The sequence below is a fragment of the Lissotriton helveticus genome, chromosome 8, assembly GCF_964261635.1.
Source record: "Lissotriton helveticus chromosome 8, aLisHel1.1, whole genome shotgun sequence".
Lineage (NCBI taxonomy): Eukaryota > Metazoa > Chordata > Amphibia > Caudata > Salamandridae > Lissotriton > Lissotriton helveticus.
The window spans coordinates 5,548,647-5,573,601 of NC_136069.1; the positions used below are offsets into that span (position 1 = coordinate 5,548,647).

The 24,955-nt window shown below is 46.9% G+C and overlaps 1 protein-coding gene across 6 annotated transcripts in view; it reads left to right on the forward strand.

Annotated features, from left to right (window-relative positions):
* WDR3 (WD repeat domain 3) overlaps positions 1 to 24,955 on the forward strand; it is a 137,340-nt gene that overhangs the window by 66,210 nt on the left and 46,175 nt on the right. For all 6 annotated transcript variants that reach the window (XR_013599687.1, XR_013599688.1, XR_013599689.1 and 3 more), the window contains exons 18-20: positions 176 to 287; positions 6,993 to 7,127; positions 8,700 to 8,750. Coding sequence is in view for 3 of the 6 variants with exons in the window: in XM_078656346.1 (XP_078512472.1) it covers positions 176 to 287; positions 6,993 to 7,127; positions 8,700 to 8,750 (298 nt within the window). In the remaining 3 variants the exon portion in view is untranslated. The remainder of the gene's footprint in view (positions 1 to 175; positions 288 to 6,992; positions 7,128 to 8,699; positions 8,751 to 24,955) is intronic.

A 24,955-nucleotide genomic window follows, 5' to 3' on the forward strand; every position in this document is an offset into this window, starting at 1 on the left:
AGAAGTGGTTTTATAGCGTGTGTCAAGAAATAGAAAGATGTTCTGCATAACCTCTGCTTATGCTGTACCTGTTGTATTCACTGAACTGTTTTTGAGTACGAGGATACGTTTTACTGCCAGTGACAGGCGGTTTAGTGTTTGATATAACCAGCCTCTGTTTCCTTTCATCCTACAGTGTGATGTTCCTGCAGTTCTCACCCAAGTCTCACCTCTTCTTCACTGCTGGCAAGGACCGTAAAATTAAGCAGTGGGACGCAGACAAGTTTGAGCACATTCAGACTCTTGAGGTACGCGTGTTGGATGTGGAGAGGATGACTTAGGACTATCCGGTGCTGAGTGCGCGTGTTGGTCATGAAGTGGATGACTTGGGAATATCCAGTGCTCAGTACGCGTGTTGTATGTGGATTGTATGGCTTGGGACTATTCTGTGCTGAGTGCGCATGTGGAGTGCAGGACACACATGTAGTACATAGATTGTCTGACTTGGGACTATCTAGTGCTGAGATTAATGTTGCCGGCCTCTGGCGTGTGCTAGTACAGCGTGGAATGTGCTAAATGTGGGTGCTTCATGCAGCTTTGTGTAGGGTGCTTTGTTGCAGTTGAGTCAGGTGGCAGTGTGGAGGCTCCAGATTGCTGAGAACATCAAATTACTCAAGCCTCAGCGCTCTTTATTTAAATCAAACATGGAGGAAAGTCAATTTTAGATCATGAGGTAAAGAAATAAAGTACTAAATGTGTTAACACTTTGAGGTAAAAAAAAAGTAGAGCGATCAGTGTCAATAAGTTGTTCTTTGAAGGTGAGGAGACTACAGCAGAAGAGCTTAAGGGGCAACAATATGGACGCCCACGGGTCAGAGAGATTTTCAGAATCTTAGAACTATTCTTACGAGTTCGGATCAATCTCAGAATTAGAGGCCAATGCAAAGTCTTGGAACATGTAACAAGAACAGAGGAAGGCCTTCAGGAGGTTCATGACATTATCAAGTAAATTCTGAATTTCCTTATTTGATAATACGTATTGTACCTGGTCCTCGGGTTGAAAGGTCAAGATGACTCTAGGAGTGACTGTCCTAAGAGCCATTGTGATAAGTGTTGGGTACGTTCCACCTGAACGAAGTCTGCCTTTGCTGGGTTTGTTGGACACCAGTTTAAAGTATTTAGAATCCTTGTTTCCCTCCTCTATTGTTTCAGTGGTCGTCAGCGACTAGAACCTGAAAATAATCCCTCCCTGCTTTATGGCCCCTTGGGCAATATTACTTGAGGCTACAGGGTTCCAGCAGGTAGTCATTATTTTCCTCTTTCGGAACAAGTGGAAGCCTTGGGGCCCTATTGGCCCTGCAGGGGCTTATCTGGCAAGTGGTAGATGTTCTAAGGATACTCCAGCTCATCATACGTTTAGATTCAGTGCCACTACCACTGTGGTTGGATGTAGTTTTGTCTCAGGTGACTACTTTACCCGGTTTTCTTATTTCTAGCTGAAAGAAACTGTACATAGTGATTATTTGCCACTACCTGCGCACAGAGCTGATCTTCCGAGCACCAGGAAGTGTGTTCTTCCTTTGCCATTGAACTCTCCTCCTGGGAGTTCTGCTCCTTCCTCTCCTGGGGCTCCTGGTGTATCAGCACAGACCCAGCCTGACGTACACCGGTTAGTGTCTGATTTTAGTTCCTCAGTAGAATGGTGCTGTCCTGTAGCATCACAGATCGTACCACGCGTGGCCTTGTCACTGAGGGCAGTGCCATCCCTTGAGGCACCTTTTTCCATTGAGTCACCTCTTCGGTGCGTGTTCCTCAATCCTGAAGAGGTGCTTTTCCCTTTAATAACATTATAGCCAAAGTCTTTTCTAAGGTAGTTTTGAAAATGCTCAGGGATTGGTTATCTGATGAGGTTATTATTCTATGGTAAGGGGGGGCTTTCAATGAATTGATCTATCGATAAACAACTGTTTAGCCCTTTGGGCGATTGCCGAAAGATCTGCAGATGTTGCTTAGTGTGTATGTTTCTGCTTCAGGATTTTCTGGTCGCCTTCGATAGGATGCTTTGTGTTTCGCTGGTGGCAAAACTCTGTGCGTCGTCGATCCCTCCAGGATTACTAAGCATGTTACGAGTACTCTATAGTAACGTCTGGGCTCAAGGTGTAATGGATCTGGACAGACGGCTGCGGCAAAGTATTCCAGTTTCTAATATCCTAAAGCAAGGGCGTGTCTTGACCACCTCTCTTTTAACTCTTTTCCTGGCTGATCATCTCCAGGTACTCCTAGAGAATCACTCCTTCCCTCCAAAGATTGAGACAAACCATGTCTCTTTCTTAGGACCTGCAGATGAACTTGTAATCATGAAAAACATCCTCACTGGACTCCAACAAAAACTGCTCTCACTCAAAAAGTATTGTGGAACCAGCAAACTCATAATTAATACTAATAAATCTAGAACATTGTTTCCCACCAAATTATCTAAGTTTTGATGGTGGCTAGGTGGGTCAAAATTGGAACATGTTCCCCAGTATATAGACTTTGATATTGCAGTGTGTTGCAGTTTGTCAGATGGGTGTTGTAGAGATAGTTACACTCTACAGCCAGTCTTCTTTGTTTCATCAATAGTTTTGGGAACTTGTCGCGTGAATCACGTCTTCGAGCCTTCAGTGCAAAAGTAACCACTAGAGATCTTCATGGGTCTGAGTTCATTTCTCTCAACCCTGCAGTTGGTTGGGAGGATATGGAAGGGTTCACGTTCAAGAACATCTTAAGATCTGCTCCAGGGCTACGTTGGAGGCTGTAAAAGTGGAGTTAGGTTTGACTCATGGAATTCATTGGCTGTGATCAGTTTTATGAGATCTAATTACTCCCCACAGATGTCTACTCAGTCTCCTCCTACTGTTGGAAAGCAGCGATGGAGAAGGGCAGGGAGTTTGCAAATGAATTTAAAGCTGGATGGGCTGATGTGTGAGATCTGTTTTCTTTGGAGCTGCATTAGCCATCTATTCCTGCCTGTGCGGCTTGTGTTCTGCAGCAGAAGAAAGATGTCTTCTATACTTTGTACACCGAGGACCACGAGAACCTCTAACCCTCGTGTGAACCCTGAGGCTCTCATAGTCTCCACTGCTAGGAAGAGAGCGCAAAACCCATCCTCACCAGGGTCTTCTGAGAGGAAGACAGGAAATGTCTTGAAACAGTTGGGAGGAAAATGTTATGAGCTGCAACACAGTACTGAAGTGGTACAAACTCAAACACACTCCTCATTGGTTATCAGTAGTGAAGGGGACTGAAGAACTACTGTTTTTAAGGTTTTATTTAGGAATTTCAGTTAATTACAGCGAACAACAGCGAGCAAATGGTCCATCTCAATACATCAAGACGGTCAGTGCGCAGCTAGCCTTGTTCATCATGGCTAGCAAACAGTCAATGCAGCGACATCCGGGGTAGAAAGACGTAAGGTAGAAGTGTCTCTTTATCCACTGTTACCAGGAAAAGTTTGGCTAAACCACTTCCAGTGAAGCCATAGAGACACTGCCTTCCAAGAGATGTTTTGGCTTTGAAGGAGAACCCCCTTCACACTCCCCTTTAAAGCAGGCACCGAAGAAATGCATAGACAGGGACACAAGGGCTCTCCACATGTTCTACATCCTCCTCCGCGACCTCTGTCACCAACTCCACCACCATCAACTTCAACACCACGCTCACACACCCCCTCTCCTCTGACTCCACCCGAGGGCTCCTCATTAATCTTTTCAGGTTCAGGCAATGCATCTGATCCAATCAATCCATCTGACAAGCTCCTAGACCCGGGCCCACTGATGACCCCTGTGAATACTATTATGCCAAACCCACCAGGTAATCTTGACCTGGATACTAACCGGTTAGGGCATTCCAACTGCCTTGGCCCCAGCCCTACCGCTCTGTCTCCATCTTCGAGGACCCTGTGGCCTGTCTTGCAGCCAACGACCTCTGAAACCCCTGGGAGGACTGTTTCCATCAATAAATACTTCAATCTCCCAAGAACAGCGGACCTGTGCAGAAGAAACAGACCCCAAAGACTCTGGATCCAGGCAGACACACGTTCCCAGCCCCCTCTGCAGTCTGCACCCCACGGCCTGAGAGGCTCACCTGTGCAGTGAAGTCTCCTGTGCAATCCTGACCTTGTGTCCAGCGTTGGCTGACCGCTCATGACCGCCGCGACAGCGCCTGCAGTGTGACTCCAGAGGCTCCCCCCAACCGCGACCGGCAAGAAGACTTTGACATCCAAAGGCACTCTTGCACAGGAAGCCCCTGGGCCTTGGTGAGCTAAATCGACAGTGCCCCAACGGTCCCCTACATCCCCCCTACATCCCAAATTACCTCGGCTGTTGTTGGTCTTCCGCCTGCAACCTCCGGTGCCACACCTGCAACCGCTTTACCGTCAAGAAGATCCGTATTGAAAAGCATTAGGCGCGGACATCGAATTTCCACCGGCTGCCCTTGTGGTACTGGTGATGTATGCTTGGTGGCACCCCCTGTGCCTGTGCTAACCCCCAACGCTTGGCCCCTGCAACCGATTTACTTGCCTGCAAGCAGTGTGGCTTCGAGCATCCCCTGTCTCCATTGGAAAGCATTGGGCTGAACTCTGATTTTGACCTCTGCACTCGGCTGCCCCTGTGCCACGGGTGGTGCAGGCTTCGTACTCACGTAACCCCTGGCCATTGCTGACATTAGGCTCCGAAGACTGGGATTGTAAGTTCAGTACTTAGTTGTTTAACCGCAATATTGTTTTCCCCATAGGATGATAGTGGACTATGTTAAAAAGTTTGTCATTTTTTCCCCCAAAGTGAAAAGTATTTTTCATTAAAAACGTACTTACCTGATTATGAAGACCTGGGAATTTAAATAAAGTCCAAACAAAGTTAAATTTCATAAAATCGGTGTAGATCTCCGTCTTAAGTCATGTGTCCATTATTGATCACTGTTGTGCAATAAATGTCTTACTCTCCTTTGTGTTCGGCCTAAGGCTGCTCGCCCACACTGCCACTAATAGAGCACTTTGGGTTTCACATAGAGCCCTGGTCACTTTTGGAGAACCCCTGGACACGGTAGAACCACCTAGTGATGATATCATGTGCAGAGCCAGCTTCCTACAGTGAGGTTGTGGAATAATGTGCAGCATGGAATGCCAGAAGAGTTTCGAGCTGCAAAAATGTTGTTACAGGCAGGCCGCTAGTTTCTTTCTGACCGACTTATCCAAATCAGCTGTGCTCCACAAAGTACCTGTTTCTCTTCCGATGCGGAAGCCCCAGTGTCCTACTTTTCTGAACAACATGCAGGTTGACGACTTTCTTACACATTGTTGATCTCAGCCAAGCACCTGGACCAACAGATCTCAGAAAGTCCTAAGAGTGTTCAAAGGAGGAATCCTGGATTGCTTTGTATCAGCTAAGAGTCCTATACAGATTAAACCTGTCTTCCCATCAGTAGTTTCTACCACACGAGGAACGCCCGCTCACATTTCAGGACTCTATCCTGCTCAGTGGCTTCCTAGCGTCCATCTGTTCCCTTCACCAAAGTCTTCAATAATGTTGCAAGCTTAGTTACGAACACTTCACCAACCTGGATCTTCACCGGGTCTCAATTCCAGCACACACAAGTTCAGATCACTTTGCAAGACCTTCAAACCATCTACACCAAGAAAGCAAGTTTCCCCTCTCCTACACTGTTCACTGTCATGTCGCCCACTGCAAAGAGTGATGCTGCTGCGGAGTAGCAGAGAGATCCCTCTTACCCTGTTACATCTTCACTCACTAGAAAAATACCCTCATCCCCTAATCTGAGAAAGACATCCATACGTGTCACCTCCAGGAACAGACAATGTTTACCTACTTGTGCACACGCTAATGCCCAGTTTATAGAACCTCTGCTCATACTAGTCCTCTCTTGTGACTATAAGTTTGATTTTAGTTTGATCATAAACCAACATAAATTAAATGCTAATAAAACAGGCTTCATCTCCTCACTTTGACACCTGGTGACCCTTGTATAAATGAAGCCCCAACACTTGGATGAAAATTAGACCATATTTCTGATCGCTTCTCGTCTCGAAACCGAAATTTCTAAACTCTGTCTCTTGTTCTTTGCTACTACATGTTCTAGGGAAATTATTTCGAGCCTGCCGGTGTCCTTTCGGAAACCAATTGTTGTAGGTCTTGTGGCATCCGGATTACATTACTGCAATGTTGTCTGTCTAGGGCTCACGCACTGCTTGACAAAGTGACTTTAGAGGATTGAGAATGCGGCATCTGACAACATCCTAAACCTGCCTCACTCAGGACATATAATTAAACGTTTGACTCATTAGCACTGGCTCCCCATTCACAAAAGCACTTTTTAAAACATGTCCTTGCCATCAAGCTTTAAAGCAAACCAGCCTTGATTCATTCACAAGCATCTGGTGAAACAAAGGCCAGCTCACATTCTTTGTTTCTCTGACTCTGATCGTTTTGTCATCAGTCTTATCAAAAGATCTTGCTATGAGGGACACTCTTTTAGCTTCCTTGTGGTGCACACTCCGAATTCCTTACTAAGGTTCCTTTAAAAACTGAGACACTTCAGGCTTTTAGGAAAGCCAGTAACACCTGGCTCTTTGCTACATCTGTCACATGGTCACTTCTCTGCAGACTGATACAGTGCCGGGATACCCCTGAGGTCGCTGCTGTGCTAATGCAAGCCCCTGTTCATTCACTGCACCTCTCTCACAACCCCTGTTTGGTATGAACATAAATACACATCCGTGCCTTGTACTTTGCATATAATCCAAAGCGTAAGTGAATGTCAGCCTGTGCTTCTGTAGCCACATGTCTCGGTGCACCCGTCTCTACAGCTCTCCATTGCTGTCTGTGGCCAGTCGGCTATATAAATATGCCCAGTGCAGGCTGCTTTCTTGGTTGTGCCCCTGGGTGTTGGGGTAGCACCGGCTTACCTCAGGTTGGCTTTCCCCTTCTACTGACGGGGTCTTCTTTATTTTGCAGGGACATCACCTTGAGGTCTGGTGTTTGGCAATCAGTCCTAATGGGGACCACATAGTGTCTGCCTCCCACGACAAGTCGCTGCGTCTCTGGGAGCGGACACGGGAGCCGCTCATCCTGGAAGAGGAGCGCGAGATGGTAAGCAGAGGAGTAGTGTGGTAAGGGTAAGGAGAGGCGTGTGGTAAGGAGAGGAGGAGGAGTCTGGTAAGGAGAGGAGGTGGAGTGTGGTAAGGTTAAGGAGAGGAGGAAGAGCGTGGTGAGCAGAGTAGTAGGAGCATGGGAAGGGTAAGGCGAGGAGGATGAGCATGGTGAGCAGAGGAGGAGGAGGAGGAGGAGGAAAGTGGTAAGGGTAAGGAGAGGGGGAGGAGTGTGATAAGAGGAGGAGGCAGAATATGGTAAAGGTAAGAGGAGGAAGAGCGTGGTAAGCAGAGGAGGAATAGCATGGTAAAGGTAAGGAGAGAAGGTGGAGTGTGCTAAGGGTAAGGAGAGGAGGAAGAGCATGGTAAGAAGATGAGGAGGAGCATGATGAGTGGAGGAGGAGCATGGTAAGGGTAAGAAGAGGAAGAGCATGGTAAGGAGAGGAGGAGGAGCATGATGAGTGGAGGAGGAGCATGGTAAGGGTAAGAAGAGGAAGAGCATGGTAAGGAGAGGAGGAGGAGCATGGTAAGGGTAAGGCGAGTAGGAAGAGCATGGTGAGGAGGAGGAGTGTGGTAAGGAGAGGAGGAGGAGCGTTATAAGGAAGAGGAGGATGGTAAGGAAAGGAGGAGGAGCGTGGTAAGGAGAGGAAGAGGAGTATGGTAAGGAGAGGAGTAGGAGCGTGGTAAGGAGAGGAGGAGGACCGTAGTAAGGGTAAGGAAGAGAGGAGCGTGAGATGGTAAGCAGAGGAGGAGGAGCGTGAAACGAGGGTGTGGAAGTGTACGGTAAGGAAGAAAGGAGGATAAGAGGGTATGGCGAGGAGGTAAAGCGTGAAACAAGGGGGAGGAAGAGTATGGTAAGGAAGAGAGGAGGATAAGAGGACATGGGAGGAGGAGGAGCATGAAATGAGGGAAGGAAGAGTAGGGCATGGTACAGAAGAGAAGAGCATAAGTTAGTAAGGAAGGGAGGCGTCCTTGCTGCTGGGTAGCGACACTGTCCTGCGTGATCTCCGTGCCCGCCCTGCCGCTCCATCATATGCCACAGATCTGTAGCAAACGGTGTGTCTGACCCTACAGTGCTTTCATTGCAGTCTTTAAAAACCATTACTAGTGCAGTAGTGAACCCACTGCTATGGCTCTCCCTCTTAAGAAGCACTGGCATTTCCACTCTTGCACCGGTCTCGCAGCTGCACCAGAGGTGCAGTGCCCGCTCCCTTGCTTCTTCACTCCTGCAAAGCATCGCAACTGTACCTCCTCACATGCCAGTATTTCATGTTCGCTCTGTCAAAGCTTCACTTCGACGCCCATCTTTTTCAGAGAGTGGTTGATTTCACAGCTCTAGCCGGGCTGCCCCTCCGCACCATTAACCCGTAGGCCTCGAGCTTTTCTGGCAGACGTGCTCGTGTCCCACCTGTTCTGCCCTCCTGAGGTTTTACCCAACGTGCTCTAGCCATAAACCCTATCCAGTACCTCAGGTCCTGCATTCATTTTTACTGTGTCCTGTCCCTCATGGCTTGGGCGCGCCGTGCTGCATGATCATGTCGGTGATGCTGGGTTTCTTTTCATCTCTTTACAGCAGAGGGAAGCGGAGTTCGAAGAGAGTGTGTCGAAGGGCGGCGAGCCTGTGGTAAGTCACTGTCCACATATGATGCTTTTGAAATCAGAGAAGAAGAGTCATGCATAATTCTTTGTATCTTTATAGAATGGCTTCTGTGACTGGAAGTCTGACATTTCTTGTACCCTGCTTTACTAGGCAAGGACTTGTACACCCAGATTACCCACAAATAAGGGACATTTCGGACTAGTGATGGGCAGGTGGGGTGTTTGTGGACGCGTTTTGATGGTCAAGTGGGGTCTGTGTGCTCTGACTTTGATGGGCAGCTGAGGTCTGTGTTCTCTTACTTTGATGATCAGGTGGGATCTGTGTGCTCTCATTTGGATGACCAGGTGGAACCTGTGTGCTCTCACCTTGATGGGCAGCTGGGGTCTGTGTGCCTCTCTTTGATGGGAATTTAGGGTCTGTGTGCTGTCATTGTTATGGATGTTAGGACTGTGTGTATGTGCTCTGTGTCATGCCTAAGATGGTCTATGTGCTGTCATTGTGATGGACATTTGACTCCTTGGCTCGCCTTCTGATGAAACACCCGGTTGCCATGCTGCCTCCTTGTAATGGCCACTTCTAATATCTGTGTGCCTTTTCAGAACTTTCTCAAAGATATCAGTGGGACCCGATGGTCCTAGTTGCTGCTGGGATTACGTGTTTTGTTACTGTACCTCACCTCACTGTTTTTAAAACCAAGTGTAATATAAGGCTCTGAAGGGGGATGTTTGCTGCTTGAAGGTGAACATTTTGAAATGGTGCCTCACGATTATTACTTTAATTGTATAGTTATTTGGTCTTTGGAAAATATGAATTCTCTCAGGTGTATCTGCATGTTTTAGACATTACCTGGGACAACAAGAATGTGGCACTAGAAAAGCTGGGATCTCCCATGTGTTTGGGTGGATCTTTGTACCTGTCTCTTCCCCATGTGACAGGATCTTTATACCTGTTTGTTCTCCATGTGACAGGATCTTTGTACCTGTCTCTTCCCCATGTGACAGGATCTTTGTACCTGTCTCTTCTCCATGTGACAGGATCTTTGTACCTGTTTCTTCTCCATGTGACAGGATCTTTGTACCTGTTCTCCATGTGACAGGATCTTTGTACCTGTCTTTTCTCCATGTGACAGGATCTTTGTACCTGTTTCTTCTCCCTGGGACAGGATCTTTGTACCTGTTTCTTCTCCATGTGACAGGATCTTTGTACCTGTTTCTTCTCCATGGGACAGGATCTTTGTACCTGTCTCTTCCCCATGTGACAGGATCTTTGTACCTGTCTCTTCTCCATGTGACAGTGTGGTAAATAAATAAATAATACCCTATTTTTGGATGAATGAATAAATAACAGATAGCTCAATAAATAAGAGTCAAGATTCGAGGTAGTAGGAGTTTCTGCAGGTTTATTACAGCATAAGGGACAGGATCAGGACGACCTGCATAGGAACAGAATGACAGGGCCCAGCAGGACAACTGGGACCCAGCAGGGGAAAAAGAGGCCCAGCAGCTGCTGGGGCTAGGTCTGGGATGAGCGCGCTAACATTTAATAACATAACATTGATATATATACATAGCGCGAACATATAGCATTACATTGCAGTAGGCGTAACAGTGGGTGGAGCAGAAGGCGTGACGCGTAACAGTCGCGAGAGATAACAGTAAAAAGAGGTGTAACTGGGAGTATACATAGACATGTGATGTGAACGTAACAGAATATGTCATGAATGGGCGGAAACATAGGAGGGGGCTACCTAAGGAGCCGGGACCTCTAACCTAATGGTGCGCGAAAACTGGCAATGACGTGTTACTAGGAGAAGCTGGGGGCTGCGAACTCTGTGCTAGGAGCAGAGACTAGAGTCTGGAGGGTCGGAGCGACATGTACCTAAACCCTATCTGGTATCTAATGTTTAGGGAACATGTTGATATGAACTAGAAGTCATGAGGGGAGAGGCTAACCTGATTCTAAGACTGGACCATGCATTATTCTACATGTAGTGCGTGAAGAATATTAAATGACCATTAAATACAGTATTTCTCTAACGTGGAGCCGAGTAGGCTAGACAATGACGGAAACTATTGATGCAGTTCAGTAGCTTAGGAATGCAGAGGAGGAGGACTGAACTGATAGCAGGAACTATAACATACTTTTGGCAGACTCAGAGGCAGAGCCGGGGTGCACCGGGCACTGCGAGGCAGGAAGTAAGTGAAGGGTCGAGGATACAGGTGGGGGCTGTATCGCTCCTCAGCGAGGCTTTCAGGAGACAGGAGCTGAATCTGTGGTCCGGGCCCTTTTGAGGCCTAGAAACGGGGACTTTATAATGGAATAACGTGCACACTGAGAAACGTGGCAACATTACTTACATAGGCCTGATATTCGTAGTATTCACGAGGACTGGAAACTAGCATACTAGAGGTGGACACAACTGTAATTGCGTCTTTAATCAGAAATGGGGAATAACATATGCATATTGATCATGCACACATAACATATGATGGATGAGGCGTAGGGACACAGAACATGGCAAAATTTACTTTTCCACATTCCCTCCTTGTCACTACGTTTCCATCAGGAAACATCAATATTCATGATACCATCTATCATTTCATACAGTACCATTTGCTCGTCTCGAATTGTCTTGGAACGGGATTTAGAACGGGGCTTGGGACTGGGAATACAAGAGGTAGCACACATACTGCAAATCGCAGGGCCACATTGTATACAGAGGCAGCAGCTAAATATGATCGCTACTGCAATACCTAGGAAGGACAGGACTTTCCATCCCCATGCGGAAATTATATTCCAGAACCAACCGGACCATGTCCAGGTGCCTGGATCTTGATGTAACAGATGGGCAATTTTATGGAGTCTGGTTATAGCTGAATAAACAGACGGCGCGTTATTTGGAATGAAAATGCAACAACTGGATCCGAGAATTCTACAGGCCCCGCCCCTATCGGCCAGTATGACGTCAAGGACGAGACGATTCTGTAAAACGACAATTCTCATAAAGGATTGCTCTTCAGTTAAGTTACCTAGAGCAGAGGCAGTCTCATCTACTACTGCTTCGAGGGTTCTGGTTAACCTACGAATTAGCTTACTATTTACAACTGTACCTAAATAAGGGAAAACACCTTTATCTATATCAATGAATTGCTCTGCGGCGGTTTCAGTATAATCGACAATCGGGAGATTTCTCTTGTGTCTAGTGTGTACTAAGAAAGAATTCCTATGATAGTCAGGTGGGGCTAGAAAAACAGGTGGCAGTAGGAAAGCAATGTAACATGTTCCCTCCCAATCGAGGGGCAGACGGACATATGCAGTTTGACCACAAATAAAATAAGAATGACGTGAAGCTTTAAAAATTGATTTCCTACTGTCACCATACTGGATAACAGTAGTACATTCACTATGACCTATATGTACAGAACCATAACTACGGACACATAATTCGCCTTTGACTGGTAGTACTGAAATAGCGGGTGAGTCTGGAGTAGTATCAGACTGAACATTCAGGACCATGAAATTCGACGAATAATTTCCTATATTATATACTTCGTTTTCTAGATCTAAACCTGTTCTGTGGGGGAAACCTTGCTTGTCTGGGAAACATGCACTGTTAAGAAAAGACATATCTGTTGAGGATGACGTTAACGTGGACCATGCTCCACACGAACCATTGTGTGAGAATGGATAAGGAAACAGTGGCAGAACTCCCTTCGGTGTCTGGAAAGGGGGGAGTCGACCACACACCCAACAATTAGTGGTATTGCTGGTCTGGTGTGAATAATGTAACATACGGATGAATGTGTTATTACGCATTGCGAGGCGGTATGAATATTCGTGAGGAGGCAGATCACTAAACGTGTGCTCTACTGTAGCATGAGCAGACATATTTACATGAGGAACTGAAAAACACAGATAGAAAGCATAGCTGGTGCAGGAAATCATTATGCTGAGAAATAAGACGAAACTCAGAAAAACGATACATTGGAGTGAACTTCGACTGATTCTCTCACTATGGGGGTCTATTTTATACATGTCAGAAACAATTTAACCGTTTCACCTAGGGGAGGACTTATACAATCAAACTGGCTGACTTATTAGACCTGAGCTTTAACTTATACTCCTGTTGCGGAGTTTTCTCTAACAAGGGAGGGGTTGTAATAATGTTCGGTGCGGGACAGTCCTTTAAAACAATGTTCTGGCAATCCTTTGAATCCTGGGAAATGTTCTTGGAAATGTTTTTGAAGACGGGCTTCGGTCCTTTGAAAAGTTTTACATGAGAAAGGTGTACCCACCCCTTCCTGCCTTCCAACTTGACGGCAGTTCGGGTGGTCAAGAGGACCTGACGTGGCTCCTTCCAACGTGGTTCCAGCGGACTTGATCTGTCAAAATTTCTGATCATCACCAAGGAACCTGGAACGATCTCGTGCGGTGCCACCTCGGTATTGTCTGGAAATGCGGCGGCAACCTGTGAACGACATGAGTTGAGGGCAGACATCAAGGAAGCTAGGTAATCTGTCAGCATATTACATGAAACATCGGTAATACTTCGGGGTCTAGGAGTACCCCACATGTTAGGGGGGCGGCCGAAAACGACCTCATACGGGGACAGACCTGATCTGGAATGTGCGACCATACGCATGTAAAACAGAGCGACTGGCAAAGCTACTAACCAGTCCACACCCTTGTCTTTACAGACTTTTGCTATACGGATTTTCAGAGTCTGATTATGTCTCTCGACTAGTCCAGCTGCTTCTGGATGGCGTACACAATGGAACTTCCACTGGTACCCTAACAACAGGGAAACGTGTTTCATGAGTTCGGATGAGAATGGCTGACCGTTATCAGAATATACGACTCTAGGGAGTCCATATCTAGGGAAAAATTCACGAACCAACTGCTTGGCAGTGGTCGCGGCTGTGTAATCTGGGACTGGATATGCTTCTGTCCACCTGGACAAGGCACATACTACTACAAGGACATACTTGAAACCTCGACATCGCTCCATTTGAATATAATCCATCTGGAGGACCTCAAAAGGGTGGTCAGGGGGCTGGAAACCACCTTGTTCCACCGGGACACTTTTACCTGGATTAAACTGACAACATATCATACAGGTACGGACTTTCTGCTTGGCTGCAGCTCGTAAATGCTTGTTGAACCAAATGTTCTGGATACTGTCTAACATAGCTTTTTCTCCTAAATGTGCTGGACTATGTGCGGTATTGATAATGACTTGAACCATAGAATCGGGGAGAAACCATGTGGCTCTACCCTTCGTTAACCATCCTTGATCTGTCTGGACCCCTCCTTGTACAGACCATTTCTTGATTTCCTCGGGAGTAGCATGTGACTGTATATCTATGACATCTTGAGTAGGGTCCTTAACTGTCATGCATGTAGTCAGATCTGGAATATGTGTCTTGTTTACTGGAATGTCTGGAGTCTGTGCTGTAAGCTTGGCTGTGCGGTCTGCTAAATCATTACCTTGGGAAATAATGTCAGTAACTTTCGTATGTGCTTTGCACTTCATGATAGCAATAGATGTCGGTAAATGTATGGCATCTAACAGGGCTTGAATAAGGAGACCATGCTGAATCTTGGTTCCATGAGAAGTCATGAAACCTCTCTCCTGCCAGAGCACTCCGAAGTCGTGTACAACTCCGAATGCGTAACGTGAATCTGTGTAAACATTAACCTTCAGGTTCTTGGCATGTATACAGGCTTGTGTCAGAGCGACTAGCTCTGCTGCTTGAGCGGACAGAGTATCAATACGGTGTGTTTCAATAACTTCAGTGTCAGTAGTCACTGCATACGCGGCGACTAGTTCTCCTGTACTAGTTCTCATACATGAACCATCCACATAAAGTGTCAGGTCAGGATCTGATAACGGAATATCTGTCAGGTCTTGTCTTGGCTTAGTCGTAATGTTAACTACTTCCACACAATCATGTGGGTCTGGATTTGAATTAACTGATGGTAACAGTGTAGCAGGATTCAGAACGTTGCAGCGTCTAATTTCTATGTGTGGCTGGAACAGTGTCAATTCATAACCTGTTAAACGTGCAATTGTCAAGTGCTGAGTTTGTGTTCGGTTTAAAAGAACTTCTACTGAATGTGGAACTTGTACTGTCAGGGAGTGTCCTAAAACTATGGAATCACTTTGTCTGATAGCTAGTGCTGTGGCTGCAACTGACTTGAGGCACGCAGGCAACGCCTGGGCGACTGGATCTAATGTGCTCGAAAAATAAGCACAGGGCTTGTATTGACCTGCTTGATCTTGCGTGAGAACAGATAATGCTGTACCTTCGCGTTCAGTAACGAAAAGTGTAAAAGGCTTACTGTAGTTCGGTGTAGCTAGAACTGGAGCTTGACATAGGGCTTTCTTTAACTCGTTGAAACTAAGTGTATGGTCAGATGTCCAAGGGAGGACAGTCGATACGGCTGCCTCCTGTGTCGTTAACTGTATCAATGGCTTGGCTAGAAATGCATACTGGGGAATCCATTGTCTACAATAAGAAGTAAGGCCGATAAAAGCACGTACCTCCTTCTGGGTTCTGGGCTGGGGAAGATTCGCTATTAACTGGATACGGTCGGGTGTCAACTGCCTACCCCTCTTGGACAGCAAGTGTCCTAAGTATACCACTTGCTGGACACAGAATTGAAGCTTTGAAGGTGACACTTTGTGCCCCATCTCGGCTAGAAAATACAGAACTGTAAGTGATGCTCGCTCGCAAGCACGTTCAGAACGGGCTGTGATCAGTAGATCATCGACATACTGGAGCAGGGCAGTGTCAGTTGGCATGTGAATATTGTCTAGTTGTCTCTTGAGTGCTTGACTGTAAATACTAGGGCTTTCTGTGAAACCTTGAGGAGCGCGTGTAAACATATAGCTCCTTCCATTTAAACAAAATCCGAAAAGAAACTGGCTGTCTGGATGAATTGGTACACTGAAAAATGCATTCTTGAGGTCAATAACAGTGAAAAACATGGCTTCGGAATCAATGGCTGTTAACAGGGAAGAAATATCTGGGACAACTGGATACTGAGGAATAATACATTTATTAAGCTCTCGTAAATCAATCACTAATCGATATACTGGGGGTGCATTTGGATCAGTACGTTTCATGACTGGAATGATCGGAGAATTGCATACATTGGAGTCAGTTTCTACAACTACTCCTTGAGCCATGAGCTCGTCAATAATTTTGGATAAGGCTGCTACAGCCTCAGGTGGCAATCTGTACTGTCTGATTCGGGGTAACACTACACCTGGTTTGAGAGTCACGCGATGGGGTGTGATTTGCATGTAACCTACATCAGTTGGACCTTGCGCCCATAAATGCTGCGGAACATTAGACAATCTTGAATCAAAATCTCGTAACACATAGTGACCCTTAAAGTCACGTAGAAACAGACGTATTCCCTCTGGGGAACAGCAAATAACTGCACCTAATTCTTTCAGTGTCTTAATGCCTAATAGATTTTCTGGACATGACTTAGTAAGTAACAGATCAGTAGTACGGGACAATGGACCTACTTCTAGAGTAACTGGCTTTGATATCTCATTAACTATGGGTTTTCCTGAAAATCCAAGGGAAACATTTCTTGAGCCTGAGAGCGGAGCCCCTGGAACTTCGGCGTGACTAATTGTGGTCCTACTTGCCCCTGTATCGATCAAGAACTTTCTGTCTTTCCCTAATACTTGACTATGAACATAGGGACCTTCTTGGTCTACAGGTATCTCGATGAGAGGCAAGCCTACCTCCCTCTCTAGGCTGTTTCATGAATATGACTGGTACTCTGGATACTCAGACTGTGCATACTGGTACATCTGTGATGTAACGTGCTGTGTTGCAGCAATAGGCTGCGGTACTGTAACTATCTGTTGTGCATTCTGTGACTGAGGAATCTGTGAAACTTGTTCTTGTCTAGGCGGACGTGGTCTTTCTTTAGTCTTACCAGTAGCTATATTATGTTTCAGAACTGCACACTCGTTTATAAAATGACCTGGCTGTTTACAATAATTGCAGTTCCCTTTAACGGGAGCCGCAGGATGACTGGCTTGATTCGGACCCCTCTTCTGACTGTCTTGAGGAATAGATTGTGCAACTAGCACTTTCATTTTCGTGTCTTTCATACGTTTTCTCTCGTGTTCTTGCTCTTCTCTGATTCTATTCTGGTGATACTGGAGCATCTGGAGCATCTGGGACGGAGTATTTGCTTGCCAGGTGCTTTCGACTTTCAAAACTCGGTTTTTAATTTGTGGACTTGAATTCTCGACTAATTTGGTAACGAAAAGATGAGGGTATGACTCACTACTTGTCTTGAGACCACTGTTAATACTGAAACATTTCTCGAATCTAGAATAAAAATCACTAATGTCTTCATCTTGTTTCTGCTTACAGGCTGAGATTGCATCCCAGTCTTCTTTCCTAGTTGTCAATAATCTGGGTAAAACTTGAATCAATAATTCTGGTAATTCTTTACATTTATCTCCAAGACCGGTACCTGGTACTCGTGCCTTGTCTTCAGCTTCTAGAGCTGTCCAATCGATCTTTTTCTCTCCCACCTCCCATTCTTTTTCCTTTAACTTTTCGTACACCCCTGCGGGTAACAGGACCTTTAACATTTTAATGATATCTGGGTAAGTGTATTCTCCCATACGGAGCATGTCTTTTAATTCTCTATGGAACCCTGCTGGATCTTTGTCATGACAGGGAATTAATTTTTTCATTTCTAAGAGTTCCATCTTTGAAATCGGAGTGTATACAAACACTCGTTGCATTACGCCACCCGCCCCTTGGACTGGGTGGACTTCTCGTAACGGATTCTGTCTGTCTATGTAAAACGATTTACTTTCTGGGGGTGAGACATGAACAAAATGCGGGTTCAAAAACGTTCTATATTTGTGGCGCTGTTCTAGAATGACAATAATTAAGTCCGTACCTAGACCTCTCCATTTATACTGGAGTAACTCGTTCAGGATATCGTGTAACGGGCCTGGATCAGAATGTTGACCCTCATACAGAATAATGAGGTGCTGGATCATATACATACCCACCAGTCGTTGCTCGGCTGGGGGCAGTTTCAGAAACATTTGTGCCACTATTTCGTCTGGAAAAGTGGTAGAATCAGTAATCCATCGGACTGCTGATCGGGCTAGTTCTTGTTCATGCATGGTACTTAACTCACTATAACCGACTCGTGATTTCAGAATGTGATCGGTAGCTTGAAATACTTGTTCTAGAGAACCTTGTTCTGGTGCTGGATGATGAAAAACAGACTTGGGTTCTAGGCGTAAATGGCGATCTGGAAATCTGGATTTTCCTACATACGCTATTCTGGCGGGATTCTCGTTCTCTTCCTCTTCAGGATCAGAGATACTTTCTTTCTCGCTTACTTGTGCTGCTTTACGCTGTTCGTGTAACCTTACTATTTCTTTACGAATTTTCTTGTACATACTCTCCATGGCACTGACGGTCTTGTGCTTACCCTCGGCTATATTATCACTCCACCTTGTCAGGATTCTCATTTCGGCGGGATCTTTAGACGGGTAATCTTGTTCTCTTATTAGACAATTGATCAGGAACTTTAATATCATGAGCTGAATCTCGGCTTTCCTTTGAGACATAATCTCGCCAATACTTTCTGGATCATCCCCTGTACGGATGAAACGATATATTCTGTCTAGATCTTCTTTCATATTCGGCAAGGTGACTAGATACTCGGTCACTCTCCTTACACGTAAGGAATATAAAACCATAGTATATTCGCCTGGAACTGGATCATAAACACATTCGTTAAGGGCTTGCCTGATTTCTGTAACAGACTTATTACTTTTAGGAGTACGCTGTGATGCTTGAGTATGTAATTCGAGTGCTGATAAACGCTTGTGTGGCGGCGGGGTTTGGGGAGGACCTCCTCCTGCGGCCCCTAGACTAGAATCGTCGACTGAGGCTCTACGTCCTGGCAGAGTGGGAAGTGGAACTATAGGCTGGACCGGGGGTACCGTAACAGGTACTCCGGTGTCTGGAGGAACGGGAAGTGCCTGATTTACAGGGACAGGTGGAGCGCGAACTGGATTTGCATATTCGGGGACTGTGTCGTCCAAATAGGACGAAATAAAAATATCAGCTGCGGTCGGTTTGTGGCGTAGCTTGGTCGGAACTAATGGTGGCGGGAAATTACTGGATGCCTCTGGGGTCGCCTTTGGCAAGCCCTCGGCAAGGAGAGGATACATACCCTTAATAAGGGCATGCCTCTGTCTGTCTGACTGTTCGGTTTTGACTTGTTCACCTATCTCGATCAATTCTCTTTCTTGGGCTCGTTCTTGGGATTCTCTACTTGACTCTGACTTTCTGACTTCCTTTTCCGTTCTTTTATGAGCTTCCTTACGCCATAACTCGATGGCATCTTTCTGTGACTGTCTGGCTTTCTTTTTCCATAATGCTTCTTCTACTCGCATGATACATTCGGCATCCCATGTACCCGATACGGGCCATCTATACTTTTCTTCTAACTGTTTGGTATACTCTACCCATAAATCTAGATACAATATGGCGCTTATGCCATGTTTCTGATACATAAAGTGACCTGGACTGTCCCTAGGCGGAACAGGAACTGCTGCTTCCAGCAGACCCTTTCTAGTTTTTAACTGACGTAACTTTGAAAAGAGCGGCATTCTAAACTTGAATCGGAACACAATACAATACACGAAAAACAATAACAATTGGGAAAACAATTCAGGCATACCACGACATTGGAAATACATTAAACAACATTATAAATAACAGTTCGAACAGAATACTACCTGAAAAAACTGAAAACAGAAACAGAACAGAATTTCTCGAGAACGGAACAGACTAGAGTTACTGGATGCACTGCTAAAACAGTACGGAACATATCGGTCCCATAAAGGAACACATCAAGACCCGTATCCACCTAGGTGAACACTTCGTTTGTGGGCTTGGGTACCACCAACCCACGGACCAGGAGTCAATTTAGACTGACCCTGTCTAGACACTACCCCAGCAATGGTACTCACCGGGCAGCACGGAACGGAAGGCCTCGGACGGGACTGGACTACGACGACGAACTTCGGACTTCGGACTTCAATTACGGGTGGACCTCCGGATACCTCGGACCTTGGACTCTCGGCTTGGGCTCTGGTCGGGACTCGCCGCGTTCCTCCACCGTCTCGTTCGGATGCTGGACCGCCTCCTCCGTCTCCCCCGTGGGCCTGAGGGATACTTGAGCAGAAATATCTGCCACTGCGCAGAAGAGTTCCGTCACGACTGCAGAGGGTCAGGGGGTCGGCGTGGCTTCACCGACGCGTGGGGAAAGGGCAAGTCCCTGTTCGGGCGCCATTATGTGGTAAATAAATAAATAATACCCTATTTTTGGATGAATGAATAAATAACAGATAGCTCAATAAATAAGAGTCAAGATTCGAGGTAGTAGGAGTTTCTGCAGGTTTATTACAGCATAAGGGACAGGATCAGGACGACCTGCATAGGAACAGAATGACAGGGCCCAGCAGGACAACTGGGACCCAGCAGGGGAAAAAGAGGCCCAGCAGCTGCTGGGGCTAGGTCTGGGATGAGCGCGCTAACATTTAATAACATAACATTGATATATATACATAGCGCGAACATATAGCATTACATTGCAGTAGGCGTAACAGTGGGTGGAGCAGAAGGCGTGACGCGTAACAGTCGCGAGAGATAACAGTAAAAAGAGGTGTAACTGGGAGTATACATAGACATGTGATGTGAACGTAACAGAATATGTCATGAATGGGCGGAAACATAGGAGGGGGCTACCTAAGGAGCCGGGACCTCTAACCTAATGGTGCGCGAAAACTGGCAATGACGTGTTACTAGGAGAAGCTGGGGGCTGCGAACTCTGTGCTAGGAGCAGAGACTAGAGTCTGGAGGGTCGGAGCGACATGTACCTAAACCCTATCTGGTATCTAATGTTTAGGGAACATGTTGATATGAACTAGAAGTCATGAGGGGAGAGGCTAACCTGATTCTAAGACTGGACCATGCATTATTCTACATGTAGTGCGTGAAGAATATTAAATGACCATTAAATACAGTATTTCTCTAACGTGGAGCCGAGTAGGCTAGACAATGACGGAAACTATTGATGCAGTTCAGTAGCTTAGGAATGCAGAGGAGGAGGACTGAACTGATAGCAGGAACTATAACATACTTTTGGCAGACTCAGAGGCAGAGCCGGGGTGCACCGGGCACTGCGAGGCAGGAAGTAAGTGAAGGGTCGAGGATACAGGTGGGGGCTGTATCGCTCCTCAGCGAGGCTTTCAGGAGACAGGAGCTGAATCTGTGGTCCGGGCCCTTTTGAGGCCTAGAAACGGGGACTTTATAATGGAATAACGTGCACACTGAGAAACGTGGCAACATTACTTACATAGGCCTGATATTCGTAGTATTCACGAGGACTGGAAACTAGCATACTAGAGGTGGACACAACTGTAATTGCGTCTTTAATCAGAAATGGGGAATAACATATGCATATTGATCATGCACACATAACATATGATGGATGAGGCGTAGGGACACAGAACATGGCAAAATTTACTTTTCCACAAAGATCTTTGTACCTGTTTCTTCTCCATGTGACAGGATCTTTGTACCTGTTCTCCATGTGACAGGATCTTTGTACCTGTCTCTTCTCCATGTGACAGGATCTTTGTACCTGTCTCTTCTCCATGTGACAGGATCTTTGTACCTGTTTCTTCTCCCTGAGACAGGATCTTTGTACCTGTTTCTTCTCCCTGGGACAGGATCTTTGTACCTGTTTCTTCTCCCTGGGACAGGATCTTTGTACCTGTTTCTTCTCCATGTGACAGGATCTTTGTACCTGTTTCTTCTCCATGGGACAGGATCTTTGTACCTGTCTCTTCCCCATGTGACAGGATATTTGTACCTGTCTCTTCTCCATGTGACAGGATCTTTGTACCTGTCTCTTCCCCATGTGACAGGATCTTTGCACCTGTCTCTTCTCCATGTGACAGGATCTTTGTACCTGTTTCTTCTCCATGTGACAGGATCTTTGTACCTGTCTCTTCTCCATGTGACAGGATCTTTGTACCTGTTTCTTCTCCCTGGGACAGGATCTTTGTACCTGTTTCTTCTCCCTGGGACAGGATCTTTGTACCTGTTTCTTCTCCATGTGACAGGATCTTTGTACCTGTTTGTTCTCTATGTGACAGGATCTTTGTACCTGTCTCTTCTCCATGTGACAGGATCTTTGTACCTGTCTCTTCTCCATGTGACAGGATCTTTGTACCTGTCTCTTCTCCATGTGACAGGATCTTTGTACCTGTTTCTTCTCCATGTGACAGGATCTTTGTACCTGTTTGTTCTCCATGTGACAGGATCTTTGTACCTGCTTCTTCTCCATGTGACAGGATCTTTGTACCTGTTTGTTCTCCATGTGACAGGATCTTTGTACCTGTCTCTTCTCCATGTGACAGGATCTTTGTACCTGTCTCTTCTCCATGTGACAGGATCTTTGTACCTGTTTCTTCTCCATGTGACAGGATCTTTGTACCTGTTTCTTCTCCATGTGACAGGATCTTTGTACCTGTTTGTTCTCCATGTGACAGGATCTTTGTACCTGTCTCTTCTCCATGTGACAGGATCTTTGTACCTGTTTGTTCTCCATGTGACAGGATCTTTGTACCTGTCTCTTCTCCATGTGACAGGATCTTTGTACCTGTTTCTTCTCCATGTGACAGGATCTTTGTACCTGTTTGTTCTCCATGTGACAGGATCTTTGTACCTGTTTCGTCTCCATGTGACAGGATCTTTGTACCTGTTTGTTCTCCATGTGACAGGATCTTTGTACCGGTCTCTTCTCCATGTGACAGGATCTTTGTACCTGTTTCTTCTCCATGTGACAGGATCTTTGTTCTGTCTCTTCTCGATGGGACAGGATCTTTGTTCTGTCTCTTCTCCATGTGACAGGATCTTTGTACCTGTTTCTTCTCCATGTGACAGGATCTTTGTACCTGTTTGTTCTCCATGTGACAGGATCTTTGTACCTGTCTCTTCTCCATGTGACAGGATCTTTGTACCTGTTTCTTCTCCATGTGACAGGATCTTTGTACCTGTTTCTTCTCCATGTGACAGGATCTTTGTACCTGTCTCTTCTCCATGTGACAGGATCTTTGTACCTGTCTCTTCTCCATGTGACAGGACCTTTGTACCTGTTTCTTCTCCATGTGACAGGATCTTTGTACCTGTTTCTTCTCCATGGGACAGGATCTTTGTACCTGTTTGTTCTCCATGTGACAGGATCGTTGTACCTGTTCTCCATGTGACAGGATCTTTGTACCTGTCTCTTCTCCATGTGACAGGATCTTTGTTCTGTCTCTTCTCCATGTGACAGGATCTTTGTACCTGTTTCGTTCGAGGCATGTGGGCTGCTAAATTCATATCTTAGCATTAGATCGCCGCCTAGTGTTGGGCTCGGATGATTGCACATTGTTGTCCTGGAAGAGTCTTCGAAGTATCCTGAGATAGGTGGCTCCTCCCCTGGACTACAGTGCGCATGGGCATCGGCTCCATCCCCAGATTGTTTTTTTCCGCCATTGGGTTCGGATGTGGTTTCGACGTCTTACTGTCGGAACCAAGTAAAACTATCTTTTACCGGCCAAAAGGCCTCGATTTTCTTGCGTCGGTATTGTCTGCGCTCGGTCTCGAGTCTTCCGTCTCTTGAAGCCGGAATAAGCGGAGTTTTCTTCGCTTTCTAAACTTTGAGGCCTTCTCATCGCGACACGACAGCAAGCCTTTACGGACATGGAGCGGAGCCCGTTCAAGTACTGCCCGCTCTGTGGGTCTAAGTACCCACACATCGATCTACACCCTGTGTGTAACAAGTGCCTTTCACCGGACCACGACGACGGCAAGTGCAAGGCCTGTGCACAGTTCCGCTCCAAGAAAACTCTCAAGCTTCGGCGCGCGGTGCGCTTGGAAGCTAGGCAAGCGGCCCCGGATCCGGAGAACATCTTCGGCGACCCGGAAGAAGAGGTCCAGGGTCACCTTCTACAAATCTCCCCCTCACGGTCGGAGGTCGAGGCGGATCCGGGAGACGACGACGGAGTCGCGGGTCAGGTCCTCGAATACGTCGAAGAGGTAGGAGACGACGATGAAATTTATGGGGCCGCGGCGGACAGCTCTGCGGACGAGCTCTGCCCCGACAGTTTCGAGGACGACCGGGACACGGGATCGCCTGTCGGCCTTACCCTGGACCCGTTGCCGCAAGCCACAGCCCCGCCTTCGGGCCCGGCTTCGGACTCACTTGCTGGGCACGATGTTTCGAAACCGAAACTGCAACCGTCGGGGTCGTCAACACCTAAAATGGCCGACCCGAAATCGAAACTGAAACCAAAGGACTCGAGTGTTCCTAAAATGGCTGCCGTGCCTGTGAAGAAGTCGGTGCCCGTCACCCCGTCGGCTCCGTCGACCTCCGGTCCGCAGAAGCCGAGGAAGTCGGTCGATTCCGATGCTCCGAAATCGAAGCCGACGCCCGAGGAAAGGGCCCCCAAGAAAGATGGTCGGCTCGGATCAACGGCTCCGGCGCCGTCCAAGCCCGCCAAGGTCGGCTCCAAAGAGGCTACGCCCAAGAAGTCGGCGCCCCGGCCTCAAGATTCGGAGGACCCGAAGAAGGTTTCCGCGCCCAAACCGCACAAGGCCCGCGAGGACGTCGGATCCGAGGGACCGCTCAAAGCATCCTTGTCGGCGACGAAACCCACTGGCAGTGTACCGTCCCCCATTGCGGAGTCACTGCAGAGAATCAGGGAGAAGGCCCTTGCTCCATCGGCTCCGATGCCATCACCGCAGCCGCAAAAGGACGCTCCGGCTAAGCCTTCGGGGAAACTCCTTTTTCTCTTGCCACCTAAGGAGGCGCCGAAAGCGTTTTCGACGAAATCGGCTCCGAAGCAGGTTTCCTCACTGCCAGACCCTCTTCCACGTCGTGTACTCGACTCGGTGGACGATTCAGAGCATTTCATCGATGCTGCCACCGGCAAGCTGACCCTCTATAAACGGAAGATCACTTCGGAGCCGGTGGACCCCTACGTCATCCCGTTGAAGAAGAAGAGGGTGCCCCTTGACGCCTTAGGCCTCACGGAGCCGATTCAGCCTCCTCCTAGACGGAGCCCTACTCCCTCCCCAGAACACTCTGTGGGTGAGGAA